The sequence below is a fragment of the Phodopus roborovskii genome, unplaced genomic scaffold (genome assembly GCF_943737965.1).
Source record: "Phodopus roborovskii unplaced genomic scaffold, PHOROB, whole genome shotgun sequence".
NCBI classification, from domain to species: domain Eukaryota; kingdom Metazoa; phylum Chordata; class Mammalia; order Rodentia; family Cricetidae; genus Phodopus; species Phodopus roborovskii.
Genome location: NW_026125281.1, coordinates 14,489,397 through 14,504,647, shown reverse-complemented (window position 1 = coordinate 14,504,647; position 15,251 = coordinate 14,489,397). Strand labels below are relative to the sequence as shown.

At 40.0% G+C, this 15,251-nt stretch overlaps 1 protein-coding gene across 1 annotated transcript in view; it reads right to left on the bottom strand.

The window, feature by feature from the left end:
* Tox (thymocyte selection associated high mobility group box) overlaps nt 1-15,251 on the bottom strand; it is a 292,509-nt gene that overhangs the window by 46,988 nt on the left and 230,270 nt on the right. Inside the window, exon 4 of the mRNA XM_051196284.1 lies at nt 530-811. Within this exon, the coding sequence (XP_051052241.1) occupies nt 530-811 (282 nt within the window). The remainder of the gene's footprint in view (nt 1-529; nt 812-15,251) is intronic.

Here is a 15,251-nt window from a genome sequence, read left to right as displayed (position 1 = left end):
ATTCCAGCATACACATACTGCAGAACTTTTGCTTCTTACAGTGCAATGGGACTGCAACTATAGCAATGTTTGGTATGGTGCTTTCCCAGTGTAAGGCGGATCTCCAGCGTTCCACAACTTGGCAAAGAGGCCCACCCTTTCAATCCCAGAACTCAGGAAGTGGAAACCGGGCCCTCCTCAGCTACTAGCACCTCGGGAGTTTGAGGCTAGCCTGTGCTACATGAGATCCTTGCAAGGAAAACAAATGGTCCTACAGAGAAAAATGTTTTTGGGAGGCCATAAGGAAGGCTCGATTGCAGAAGCCAACTTATTTAGCTTTGCTCCCTATGCATACCATACATTTTAAGAGCAAAATAACCTTTGTGTTATATAAAAATATACACTGACGGGACACATAAGGAACTTAGAAGTGTACCGGGTAAACGTGGTTAAATCCATTTAGTTTGTAACCTTATGTTTCATTAACCAAGTATAGGCTTCCCACCAATGTTTCTCACAGCACAAAGAAATCAGGAAACACGGATCATACCTTGGAGGTGTCATCGCCCTCATCTTCATGCACCGAGCTGGAAGGTGAAGGGGTTGCAGACTTGCTCCCCGGGGGAGAAGGGGAGTTGTGAGGAACGTTGCTTCCTCCCATGTTCAAACCCAATTGTGCACTCAACTGGGACTGATTGATGGTGGTCAGCTGGCCATGCTGCATCATGCTTGCCTGCTGTCTGATGTCTGGAGGCTGGCCTCTCGGCCTCATGGCTGCCATCTGAGGGTGGGAGCCATACTGAGCTCCTTCGGCATTCCCGATATCTTGCATCTAAAATAGATGAACAAACAGACACGTTTTCAGAAACATGCTTCTTGAAACATTCTTGTATTTTCACTTTTGAGTTTTGACTTTTTGACAAAGGGTCTTACAATGCAAGCCCAGGCCAGCTTAGAATTTATGACCTTCCTGCTTCAGCGCCTTGAGTGCTAAGGTTAGAGGTACATGCTATCATGCTCAGCTAATTTTTTTCTTTAATCTTTAGATGGAAAGATGTCCTATTAAGCTGTATCCACATTAATTTCCTCTGTAATTTAATAGTTTAACATATGCATTACCCAAAAGAATACCAAAAGATAAGAGCTCAGTGGTAGAGGGCTGGACTGGAAAGGACAAGGCCATGGATTTTAATCTCATTACCACAACCAACCAGTCAAAACCAGACTTTGATAATTTGGTCAATATCTCATTTCATAAGTACAACTCAGTGTGCTTATACTTTTGACTTGATAAGTAGACATCTTATTACTTTATACATATACACTATAGCATTGTATATATTTATGTCATGAAAATGTCAACATGTTGGTGCTTGTTAGAATGCCACCAAATTACAAAATCATTAGGGATTTTAGCATCATTGCTGTCCATTCAACGCTGCGTTTTAATTTTAATCATTTAAGGAGGTTTTAGGAGACAATACGAGATTGAGTGTTCTCACTTTAAATATTTTAAATGTTTTGAGAGTTTCATACATGAGTATATTGTACTTACATAATTTCTACTCTTCCTTCTTCCAACTCTTTCCATCCCCCATTCTGTATTTATTATATATAATATATATATACAAACAAATATAAATGTGTATGTTTATAAAACCTGCTTAGTCCATTTAGTGCTGCTTTTTACATGTTTAGGGCTGACCAGTGGGGATTGAATAACCTATCAGGGAGGTTGTCCCTGGAGAAACCACGACTTCAGCTCTTCATCTGGGGTTGGGGCTTGTGGGTTTCCTTCATCTTTGTTGGCATGTCTAGTGATGTGACCATCATTCTTGTCTTGCTTAGGCAACCAACCATATTCTTGATATTTCAGGAGAACAGTATCCATGTCATGTCTACAAGAAACTCTCTCCCTGCAGGTAGCCTGGTTTATTTTAATCCTTTATGGAATAGCCAGGATGTGTATAGGCAGGTATTAACCAATTGATTGACTACTGCAGTGGCTTGACAGGAACAGGCAGATTTGAAAGCAAGGCTCTAAAACTGCAAGGTCTCCATATTAATCCATTATGTTATCTGGGTCACTGCTTTTCAGCCTTAACGAGACTCACTCTTGTAATTCAAGCAATGACTTTCGTCTCAGTCTCGGCAGGATTAAAATTAAACGCATTGGGGGATGAAGCGCTTAACGTTATCTGGAGGTCAAACACATTGTGTAAGAGGGGATATGATGGATTTCACTGAACATTTCTCTAGCAGTTCCAAACCTAAGGAAGAGGTCCTGGTGCTTACTGGTGTGGCTTGTTGAGTTCTGTATTAGATTGTTAAAAAGTGCTCAAGACGAGAGAACAAGAGAGAAGATCGACAATGTGCAGTGAAGGACCTGATAGCTAAAAATACACGTGGAGCTAAAAAGCTAATTAATGCTATCTGCTGTTGCTTAACAAAAATATTCCACATAGACAAGAGGCTTAGTAATTACCCATCTGAAATGTTATTATGACCTGGAGAAACGTGTGAGGGCAGGCTAAGGAACCCATCCTGGCCTTTGTTTTTGTTTCTTTTGTATGGCAGCAAAACTATTTTCCATCAGCATGCACAAGTCATTTCACAACACTCCTTAGATCCAGCTGAACACAGAATGTGGCTGTGCGGTCCTAGCTTGTGTTCTTGCTTCCTGGCAGGCTTCTCATTGGGCCACCTAATCCTGCTGGCTGCTCTCCAGCTGCTGGGCAGGCCCAACTCCTAGCCTTGAGTGGCTGCACTTTGCCTTCTTGTCGGTGAAGCTTGAGTTTCCCAAGTCCCTAGTCTGAACCAACATTCCCCGCCCCCCCCCAAACTGCAAACTGTACTGTTCTAATCCTTTACAGGTAATCTTATCATTCACGATGCATCCTCACTGTACAGTTATAGGAGAGACACGGTTTCATAGACATCCTTCTGTTTTCATAGGGTGCCATGAAAAATCAGATTGGGCTTATAAAGAAGAGGAAGCATGAAAAAGGCTTACTCTCAAGTGTATTGAACATATCTGCACCTTAGTATTTACAATAGCTTTAATTATGGGTATGGAAAAGTGGCTGCTTGTGAATGAACACTGACCTATGGCACACCCCACTCTCCCAATTCTGTATCAGGTAAAGCACAGGGTGCACATTCAGATTTGGGTATCTAGAGAACGTGTTTCTTAGCTCTGTGGATCACAAAGTATTTGCCAGCAGAGTCAGACTAACTGAATCATCTCTTTAACAAAATGGAGCAACTTGTTATCTCCATTTCGTCTTCCCATGAATCTCTGATTTCAATCGCACACATGCATAGTATGGTTTGAGGCCATTTGAACCCATTTGCACAGAAATCTGGTAGTTTTAACCTGGTGTTAGAGGATTATGGTTTCTAAATGGATTTTCACATAGAGCTTCTGGATTTATGGCAAAGGGTCATTTGGGTAAGGATGGTGAGATAGAACGTCAAGGATGATGACCTCTTCCTGGAGGCTCATCATGCCACCAGGGATGCTAGGTTAGGCAGACAGCAGTGTTGTCACTACAGCAGCAAACAGTTGTCTCACATGGAGGGTGGTGAGCATCGGAAAGAGATCATCATTGACTCTGCAGGCACCCCCTGCTCAACACACAATTGAATCCTAGCACCATGCTGACATTCCTGATCTATGGGCAGTATATGAGTGTTACCTTATTCTCCCAGGAGGAAGCCAGTGTTAATTACTAATGATTTATGTGGGTGGGGGATTAAAGTGGATGGATTCTAGTTATTGAAATATAATTAGTAAACTCACACAAGTAAACAAATGCTTTCATTACCAGTTTCCTCCTGAAAGGCATTGGTTGCTTGTTACTCCTTAATGTCAAATACAAAATTTGAAATAGCCAGATATCTTTTTTGTTTGTTTATTATCAATCATATTTTAAGTTCATAGTGAATGAATAATTCAGTACAGTCGCACTTAATAGTAACAATTTTTTCCATGTTCTCTTCTTGTTCCGGCTTTTAAATATTGGAAGATGATTAGAGCTATAGAAAACATCGGGGCCAATAGGCAGTGCTCTGAGGTGGCTGGGGGAGTTAGAAGGGAAGGGGCTTCAGTCTTTGATTACAGTACAACTTCCTAGCATGGGGTATTTAATGTGACCATCTCTGCTTAGTTTTTATCACTGGGACTATCTTTTGTATGCTGTTAAATGTAATACCCCCAAGTTGGTTATTGACTAAGTAATCTATTTTTAGCACTGTGAAGAATCCAGCACAAATCTTGTCACATAGTAGGTATTCATCACCTTTCCTGAGCGGGAGTGAAGAGATGTTTTGGTCAGGTACAGATGTCACTAATGGCCCTGGCTCCGTCGATATGGCACAGCACATGCCAATCACTTGGGAATTTCATTTGCTAAGGCCCAGTGCTCAAATGCGTTAGAGGTAATGTCTAAGGTGTGTAGCTCTCACTTTCTTTAATTCAAGTTTAGAAAACTATTTTTTCCTTGACTAAAAGCCCTATATATCATTGGCTTTCTAACTTCCTATTTTTCTCATCATTTGGGAAAAACAATTGATCTGAGGATGGGCTGGATTTCATTCTTTCACAAACCTGACCTATTTCTTTAAATATTCCTACCTGCTGTTGTACAATGATATTTTTCCATATTTATGGGAACAAAAAATGCCAATTAAAATAATAGAGGAAGGCTAGAGTAAGGAAGAGGGATTTTATGCCCATTCCTTCAAAGCCTTTTTCAAATAACTGGAAATCCAAAGTTCGATTATGAAATCCAAGTAGATGCTATCTATTCGCTCTGCCTAATGCCCTGCTCTATGATCGACCTCCTGACTTGCATTACATATTCCTTCTGCAACACCAGAAGAATTCCAGGTTGAAGATAGTGTTCAAGTGGGAAACACCAGGTGCAAGTTTGACACACATTTCAACAAGTGTGTATCCTTTGATTTTCTTTGAAAATGGAAATAAAAACACAGGCCCATGTTGCCCACCTAAGACATTATTTTGGTGTGACTGGAATACCTCTACCCCGAGAAAACCCTTGTAATAGTGTTAGATGTATACTGACTAATGGTATTAAAATTGCACTCTAGTATGACAGAGGACATTGGAGGCTTGCTGTTGGAATTCAAAGCTGTATGTGCTTGTGATGGGAGTTGTCATTCTGTTGGGGTTGACGTGGCAGCGGGACCAGACTAGCAGGGGCAAAAACATACTCCTAACATAATGGCGTCCAACGTGGACCAAAGAAATTCCACTTAAAACTTAACAAAAGCTTTAAAAAGGGCTTTAGAAACAAAAGAACAGAGACAACCAAGGCTTCTTGGTGACAGCATTTTTCTCAGTTGGACTCGGCTTTGCTAGAGATGAGCAGAAATTTGCGCAGCTCCTTTAAGGGAGGTTTCCTGACTCAGCATAAGTGGCAAAAAACTACATGGCTTTTAAGAAGCACGTCTAACAATTCATTGGTGTGTATGAGAGCTGGCAGTGGAAGTGACCACATCTCCAAGCCTGCAACATGCTGCTGGATGGCAGCGTAGACCAAGGCAGTGAGTACAGCTCTCAGTTCTGGAGGAAAAATACCCACCGCCATCTTGGATAGACCGCGGCTAACACAGCTATGACTTTCATTTTAGCAATGTTGTTGTTTACCAGATAAAAACTCGTGGATACAAAAAGATAAAGATTTACAGTAAAGACAGAATCACATTAAGAAAAACCTCTAAAGGTTTACAGTGTGTTTTAAAAATATATGTAGGCTTGGGAGAGAAAAAGAAACAGGGTAAAGTGGTTTAAGAGAGAGAGAGAGAGAGAGAGAGAGAGAGAGAGAGAGAGAGAGAGAGAGAGAGAGTAGCTGGGTGTGGTGGCACACGCCTTTAATTCCAGCACTTGGGAGACAGAGGCAAGCAGATCTCTGTGATTTCAAAGTAAACCTGGTATACAGAGTTAATTCCAGGACAGATAAAAGTTTCACAGAGAAACCCTGTCTCAAAAAATGAAAAAATAGAAGTAAAAGAAATAGAGTAATAAAAAAGCCACGTAAAGACAGAGAAAGCACAGAGAAACTTTGGATACTATACACTATTCTGTTGTCTTTAAATTGTTTGACTGCTGAGAAAATAACAACTGTTAAAAGAAATGCTGATGGATTAATTCAACTTATATATTTTAAAAATGCTTTGACTCCAAAATTTAAGTGTAAGAACAGGTTACTGGGGAAAAGGATTTCTACTTTTGTTTCCACAGAAAAGTAAAAGTTGTGGATTCCTTCCAGACTAATGTGGTTTGATAAAGCCAGACTCCCTGAAACAACATCCCAGGTGATCCGACATTCAAAACAGTTGGGACAAGGCAGCCTTGCAGACTACAGCCAGGATTTCTGTGTCTTCTTAGGATTCTCATGACAGCGCCCCCTACCAGCAGGAAGAAGTTAGGAAAGAACAATGCCCAGATTCCCAAATATTGTTTGTAAATGTTTGCTTTCATTTATTTGGGGTTGGTTATAAATGGTTAATGATCACAACCATTTCTTTTAAGGTAAAAAGGGGATTATGGTATAGGTGCATACTTTGTTTTGGAACGGGTTTTAATTTATTGATACAAATTTAAGGTCAATTTTGTGTTATGTATATTTCTCCTCTTGTTTAGGTATTGTGTTTATATAGCTCATTTAAAAATGTATAATTTAGAAAAGATGTGGATTCCTTCCAGACTAATGTGGTTTAATCATGCCAGACCGCCTGAAACAGAGTACAAGCTGATCCTACATTCAAAACAGCTGGACAAAACAGCCCTACAGACTACAGCTAGATATCTGAATCTTTTTCGAATCCCCCAAGACAGCGCCCCTTACCAGCAGGAAGTAGTTTGGAAAGAACAACGCCCAAATTCCCAAATATTGTGTATAAATGTTTGTTTTCATTTAATTGGACTTTGTTATATAAAATTAAATAAAAAATTATAAAAATGTATAATTTAGTACAGATTTTAGATGATTACCTATAATAGTCAAAAATTTAGTTATGTTTTTACCTATAATAGTCAAAACTTATAATGTTAGTTAGGTTTTCTAGATATATAGAGATGTATTTGAGATGGATAGGCAGTCTTCAAATCTTTCAAAGACCTATAGAGTATGGCATTTAAAACCGTTTAGGGTTTTTCTTGACAATGAGGCACAACTGCTCCTGGCAACTCCACCTGAGTCAGAAAGGAAAATGGACCTTGAAGAAACGTGTTATGGAGTTTGCTTTCAATACGGCAAGTCTAGCTAGCCATTTGGGCAAGATACTGCTCTTGTCTAGACTGTTAGACTTTATGCTATATACACTGGACATACAAGACCCACAGAAAAGTGACTGCTGATTCAAGATGGGCATTGCTACAGGGTTCCTGCTTCATGGAAGAGTCTGCTAGACAGTCTGCAGGACAGAGAAAAACATGACTGACAAACTGCCAATACAGTTGGACAGTTTAAAGTTTCCTGCTTTGCTGAGAAGTCTTCCAGACACACTATGGCCTATGGGCTGTAGATGGAACATTACAGAAGAACTTCAGGTGACTGACCAGGCAACCTGTCTCTGTAAATTCTAGAGTTTATATATTATCCTTCTGTGGTCTTTGATGGAGTTGAATACAGATAGTTAGGTTATAGTTTTCCTTAGTTAGGATTAAAGATAAGTTAGATATAGAACTTTAGACTCACAAAGATAGGATAGATGATAAAATATTTTCTTTAAGTCTTGCTAAATGTTTATGGACTAACTATTGTTAACTGTGATTCTTATTTGATAACTTTTGTGTGATATATTTTACTGTGTTAAAGTTAAAACCCTTCTTTTTAGTTTAGACAGAAAAGAGATGATGGGAGATACCATTCTGTAAATATGTTTCTCGTATTGGTTAATGAATAAAGCACTACTAGCCAATAGGAAAGCAAAATAGGTGGGACTGGGAGACAAGGAGGAGAAAGGAATGAGTAGGGAGGAGAGTCAAGATGGAAGACTGCAGGGTAGAACGCCAGCCCCTCTCTCCCATAAGATAAGACCACGTGGAAATACTTAGATTAATAGAAATGGGTTAATCATTAAGACAGAGCTAGCCAATAAGAAACAGTAGAAACAGGCCACTAGCTTTATATCTAATACAGTGTATCTATGTGTGTTATTTGGGGCTGGCATGACAGAGGGGCCAGACCAGCAGGGACAAAAACATATTCCTAACATGTGTGTGTTTCACAATTCGGTCTGTTGTTTCCTTGAACATGAGCAACCTTCCTGATCCAATGTGGGAACCTGGAAAGCTATCATTATCTCTGCCTCTAGCAGACAATCTATAGTGAAAGAGTAGCACACATAAAACTCTAATGACGCCTCATGTCTGTACTCATATCCAGCTGTTTAAAGGAACAGCAGTTGGTGAACAGAGCTCAGGAGCAGGGCTAGCCCCAGGGCCTTGGCTGCTAATATAGCTCACCAGATGTTGCATTCTGTGGTCTATGCATGCACCCCTGGTTTTGTGCCTGATCCAGCAGGACCAAGAGAATGTGAAGAATCTCCAAAGCTCTCCTGCTTACCCTTGTCTGTCAACATTTGACACCCTTTGCCAGGGAGTGCTTTCTCCAAGGCCATGAAGAGACCCTGGTGGCTTTGGCTGTGACAAGTGTTTGCTCCTGGTCCCTTTTATGTTCATTGTCAAACACATACCATTTATAGCATCTAAAGAAAAGCTTCCAAGTCTTGCTCTGGGTTGTCTACACCAGCCTTCATGATGAATTAGGGCTGGAAAGCCAAGCATTTTTAGTTTTTTTTCCCTAAGGAAAGATACACTCTAAGAGTCTACAAGAAGAATGTAAATGTTGATATTATTTAATTCCTCAATTTGATTACATATTTTGCCAAGGATTCAATTAATATGCAAATGTGTATACCAGAACAAATGTGTGGTTAAATTTAATAATCAAATTTTATTTATGATTTTCATAAATATGTTACCAAGAGAGAGCTTAATTATTTGTTGTCTAAACAAATTAAATAAATTATACTAATGCGATATCCTTGTGTGCTCCATTTATTATTTGTAAATACATAATTTATACAAATATCAGCATTTTGCTATTATGTGTTTGGCATGGAACACTGATATTGTCAAATGAGACAAAAATACCTAAATACTACACAAACTGTAATTTTAAAGATGAACAAAAAATGAGTTTTTTTTTAAAGATTTATTTATTTTTATTTTATGTGCATTGGTGTTTTGCACGAAGGTCCCAGACTCCCAGGAATTAGAGCTATAGATGTTTGTGGCTGCCATGTGGGTGCTGGGAATTGAACCTGGGTGTTCTGGAAGAGCAGTCAGAGCTCTTAAACACTGAGGCATCTCTCCTGCCCACGGGGGAAAAGTATTTTGAAGGAAGAGCAGAACATTGTTAATGAAAACATTTTTTATCTATAGTTTCAAGTTTAGATTAGTATGATTTCAACTGTAAAATTTCCCACACCAAATTTGCTTTTGAGTTTAGAATTTTGAACCCTTGCTTTTCTTTCAAAACACAGTAGTAACTACTAGGGTTCAGATTTCTTTTCAATATCCTAATGTGAAATACTTGTAGTTAGGAGGAGTAGATGCTGTGAGGAACACAATTCATTAGATGTTACATCATTGACACACAGCACTCTCTAGAACCACTGCCCTGGGGGGGGGCATCTAAACTAACTCGAGAAACACAGGTCCACGCTGATGATGTGAGCCTCCCTGCTGATGATGTGAGCCTCCCTGCTGATGATGTGAGCCTCCACGCTGATGATGTCACCCTCCTGCGTTTTCAGCCTAGGTCAACCTCATTCATGGAAGGGACCCTCATTACTCAAGAGAATTTGTGTGTAAGAGAGAAACATCACTGACAAATATTACAAGAAGAACTGAACATATTTTGATACTTCTTTTAAATCCTATGACCTAAATAGCAGACAGTGAAGGGTACAATTAACTGGTCGGGAGGAGACCCCAAATTCTCAGTGTCCTCTCTGGGTCCTGGCTTTTCTCTCTCGAGTTTAGCTTCTATTTCTCTTTCGTGGCTAGAGGAGTCTTTGTCACTCTCCCAAATGTGTTCAGATACCTTGCACACCAAGTGAGAGGGCAATCAGTTAGGTTTGCAAATGCCATGTCCTCTCAGGCTTAGGTTTTGCATGCTTGAGTGTCAGCTCATGGAGCCATATTGAAGACCAAAGACCCTTTAGGAAGTGGGAATTAACTCGGAAGTAGCCCAGTGGGGGCGAGCCATCGATGGTGACACATACTTCCAGTTCCTGTCTGCTCTCCCTGTATCCTGGCTGCCACCACATGAATAAGTCTCCAAGGCATGCCTAGCCACTATGACTGACCCCTGCCGTGATTTCTTACTGTGACACTCTGAAACTGTGAGCCGAAGAGAGCTTTTCCTCCTAAAGCTGGTGATGGTATTTGTCACGGAGATGGGAAGAGTAGTTGGCACACAGCATCACCCTTTTAATTTGGAGAGTCTTCTTTTTCAGATAGAGGTGGATTGCTGTCATTGGAGACACTGCTCATCCAGTCAGGCTGCCTTTGTTTCCAGTCAGCTATCTTAGTTCTTACTTGACATTTCATTTTCTACTTTTAGAAAGGGAGGACATTTCAAATTTTTACTATGGGGTACACATTGGTCTTGGTTTCTGGCACACTGAAAGTGGCAAACCTCACTGAAACCTTTGCTCTGTGCAGCTTAGTTTCTGGTCTGGGAAACACAATGCAACAGACAAATGTGATAGTGATGAGTTTCATAGCAAAATTAGGAGAGAAGAAAATGGATATTTGCCCTTGAATACCTCACAGTGAGCATCAACTAATGTAGAAGACTGTTTTCCCAAGATTGAGCCTAGTTTCCTTGTTATGGCTCTTGCTGACATTTTATCTTTGCTCTTGTCTTTGATGAGTTTTAGTTCATGGAGAGCTGTTGACACAGACTTAGGAATCCATTCAGCATTTATGGAGGTTATTTATGGACTAAGTAGGGAAGCTTATGCCCATGGCCCTAGCATGCCACTGTGAGAAAGTACACAGCCTCAATGAAGGCTGGGTTTACCACCTGCTTTCAACTGCTGCCTGATGGGAGATGTCATTCTGTAAATATGTTTCTCTTATTGGTTAATGAATAAAGCACTGTCGGTAAATAGGAAGGCAAGATTGGCAGGCCTAGGAGGCAAGGAGGATTCTGGGAGATGTAGTAGAGAGTCAAAATGTTGGATCAGGAGAGCAGAGTTCTGGGCCCTCTCTCTGGTAAGATAAGAACACGTGGAGATACTTAGGTAGAAAGAAATGGGTTATATTTAAGGCAGAGGTAGCCAATAAGAAATGCTAGTAACAGGCCAAAAGCATTATATCTAATATAGCATCTCTGGGTGTTATTTGAGGATGACGTAGCGGTGAGACCAGACTGGCGAGAAAACTGCTTGTAACAGCTGTCTGATAAGGTCATCCACAAACCCTGGCCATACCCTGTCTCTTGTGTAGCACCACCATGGCCTGGAGGTTATAGAGTATGCCTTTTACCCATTAAGTTGTCAAGTACTTTTTGCTTGAGTTGAGATAACCCATTTCTGAATGCTTCATGTGGATACTAATTTGATTAATGAATAATCATCTCCCAACATGATTTTTAAACTATTGACAATATTGTCAAGCTATACCAAGCCTCAGTAGGCTCCAGGGCTCCTCTGCTTAGCACAAATAAGGAAAACACGCCAATTGTAGCAGCCATGGTTTGCTTTATATCACCAACCATAATTCCAATCCGTGGCAGGACACAATGCCTCATGGGTGGTTGCTCTATCTTGTCTAGAGAATTTGGAGGACCACGTGATCCACCTTCGGTTTCCACGGACTTGTGAATCAGCAGTTTGTACAAAATTGTGTCATTGTGATAATACGAATTAAGAGATCTGCTGTCGGTACTCCTGTGATTACTTACTAAGCTGTTCTTTTGTGCATCTCGTGACTTTTGTGTGTGTATTACAGTATGGGCCAGGCTTTTCTCTCAAGTGTGGCCTTATATCAAGCATATCCCACAATGCCCGTGCCTGTGGGATAACTTTAAGTGCACAGAGACAGGGTAGAATAATGGCCTGTGCACTTCAGGGTACTTTAGAAGACTGTGGCACTAAAACATAAAGAACAGCCCAGTAGTGCAAATGATGGAGGAATTGGGAAATCCTCTGAGGCACTGCTCTCTGAGTGGTGGCTTACTGGCCAGAGCTGAAACTGCATGGTCATGGCAGCCTGAACCAGCCGCCACAACACTCCACACTATATTTAGACCCTATTAACTTGTGTTCTCATCCTTTCCACTGGAATGTCGATGGGATGCTGGCAGAAATGGAGATGTGAGTGGCATGTTGACCTCTTAACATCAGTTCAGAATGGGAACACCGAAGTTCATCTGGAAGCTCTTAAATCACTGGCAACACAGGGCACCCAGTCAAAAGCACACTCCAGGAAGCAGAATTAACATTCTTCTTGCATAAAAGAGCTCCCTGGGCAGTTTTTGTATGTTTCCAGCTTATTAGAAATTTGAAGAAAAGTACAGCTTTAAATTAGACTTTTATTATGGAACTCATCCAATAATCCTTTTAATAATATATTACAAAACATTAAAATAGCATGAAACCCAGATAGGAAAAGGCTAGAAATCCAGTCCTGTCGAGCATGGTATTAATAACTTGGGAAAATCAGTCCAGGAAAATTATAATTCATTCAGTTACTTTAAAGTGTCTGACTTTGTAAGTGACCTTAAGCTCCTTTAAAACAATTATGTTTCAAATATTTGTCTGCCAAAATTTTATAGCCTGTTAGATAATTATATGAACATGGTTATGTAAGTCTCTATATTTCTTGGTATACCTAATTTAGTTAATATTAACATTCCTCACCTATTTGTGCTTTTACATATTTTGAGTCATATAGAGTCAAGGTCTCAAAACTAATCATAAAAACTACTGACTGCTATTCAAGCTAACGTAATATCCCTTTCTTTAAAACAACTGCCAATAAATTTCATTATAAGAAGTTATTAAAAGGGTTAAAAACCTATTAAATGTCAAAGAATTTGCTTGACTCAAACTTCTAATAAAGAAAAGAGAATAGGCTTTCTTTCTGAATTATTTAAATCTTTACTGACTGTGCATTGAGCCGTGAAATTAGAAAAGTGTTATTAGAAATGTTCAGTGGATTTTATAAAAGTTGGAGCATAGAATGTATCAAACCATATTCTTTAACAAGACTAGTTAGAGCAGTGAGTTTCTAATCCTAAACACAAGGCTTCTCCTGATAGAAAGGTCATAATTAAAACTCTATCCTGTAAAATGGAGATAATAAAATTAGGACTAGAAAAGCTCACATGTTCATTTAGAGTAGGGGAGATACTTGCTTTAATTTTAATTTGGACAAATATCTGCTTCTAAAAAAATTCTTCCATGTCCAGTAAAGAGACTCTCTTCATTAATGATTAGGTTTTAATAGTGGCTAATTTTAAACTAGTGTTAGTTTGAATTAACCATCATTTATAGGTTTATCATTTTACCAAAGGCACATTGAAATTAGAGGCCTATGATCTAAAGAGTTAAAAAATCATAATGATCAATCTTGTATGGCAGGTTAAAAGAGTAAATATGGTAGCAGTTTTCCCTCCATCCCTCCCTCCTTTCCTTTCTTCCCTCCTTCCCTCCCTTTCTTCCTCCCTCCCTTTCTCCACCTCTTCCTTCCTTCCTTCCATCCATCCTTCCTTCCTTCCTTCCTTCCTTCCTTCCTTCCTTCCTTCCTTCCTTCCTTCCTTCTTTTCTTCCTTCATTCCTTTGTAGACTTGAGGCAGTTTTCACTATGTAGCTCTTGCTGGCCTAGAACTCACCACATAGACCAGGCTGTTCTCTAACTCACAGAGAGTCACCTGTCTCTGCTCCTGGAGGGGTGAGATTAAAGGTGTGTGCCATGGTGCTGGCCCCAAGAGCGATTATTAATAACACAACAAACATATCTTTTCTTGATTCCCAGAAAACAACACTTAGCACATAAAATTTAAAATGGTGTGAACCCAGCAAGCAGTTTCCTATCCATTATCTCTTTCCTGGTTGGTACATCCTCAGCCTTGAGTAGTTATGGTTCTAAGGTCTTTCATAGATAATACACACACACACACACACACACACACACACACATTACACACCAAGCATAATACTCAGTGTTGGGATGTATCACACTATTGAGCCCTGTGACAACCAAAGAGATTACCCCCAGCATCAGTGGTACAGTACCAGGGACGTAGAAGGACACAGAGGCAATTCTGCAGCCCTGTAGTGAATGAAATTAGCCACAGGCTCTCTGATCTCCAAGCTTGATCATAACCATGATACCTGACCTGGGTACCTAGTATATTATAAGATCTCATGGTCACATGTTCTTGTAACAAAAGATGCTGGAAGGCCTTGCCAGTCAGGTACAACTAGAACTCAGGGCTACTGAAATTTAATGTACTGATTCCTTGGGTAGGAAATTCTACTCTAAGTTGGTTTCCTAAACATTCTCCGCCTGCTAACTGAAGGGGATCCTGGCCAAGTAAAGACAGATAGGAAGCATCCTGTGTTCAAGGATCTCCCAGGCAACCAAAGATGGACATCAGAGGGGTTTACTACTGTGTTAAAAAGTACGCCACAATAGAAGTGAGGAGAGTTTTGCTCTGGCCGTGGTAGAAGTGCACAGAACATTTCTCCAGCAGGGAAGTCGCCCCATGGTAAGACCCCACTAAACAACCTCTGAAATTAAGAACAAACACTGTTTCATGAAGGAGGACACATGCAGACAGAGCAGGGAGAATTTGGCCTATGCATGTGATGATTGTATTTTCAGAAAAGCAATGTTGTCTATAAAAATATGAAATGTGGTTTTAAGGAAAGGAGGAGCTCCACTTTTAAAAGTTCAATGTGTGATGAAACCACTTATAAAAAACACAAAGAGCTGTCCGGTAGGGAATTGCGCGTGCAACTGTCAAGTGTAGCATCTTTGAAGTCTTTGGGTACGTCCTCTATACAGTAATAGCTGATGCTACTTTAACAGGAGGGCATCTACTAGTTCCTAAACAGAGACTAAATGTTCAAAAATAACTCAGCCTTAAAAAAAATAACTGAATCTTAGAAAAGTTGTGGGCAAAGCAACCCTTATTATGTTTACAACACACATTTTATTA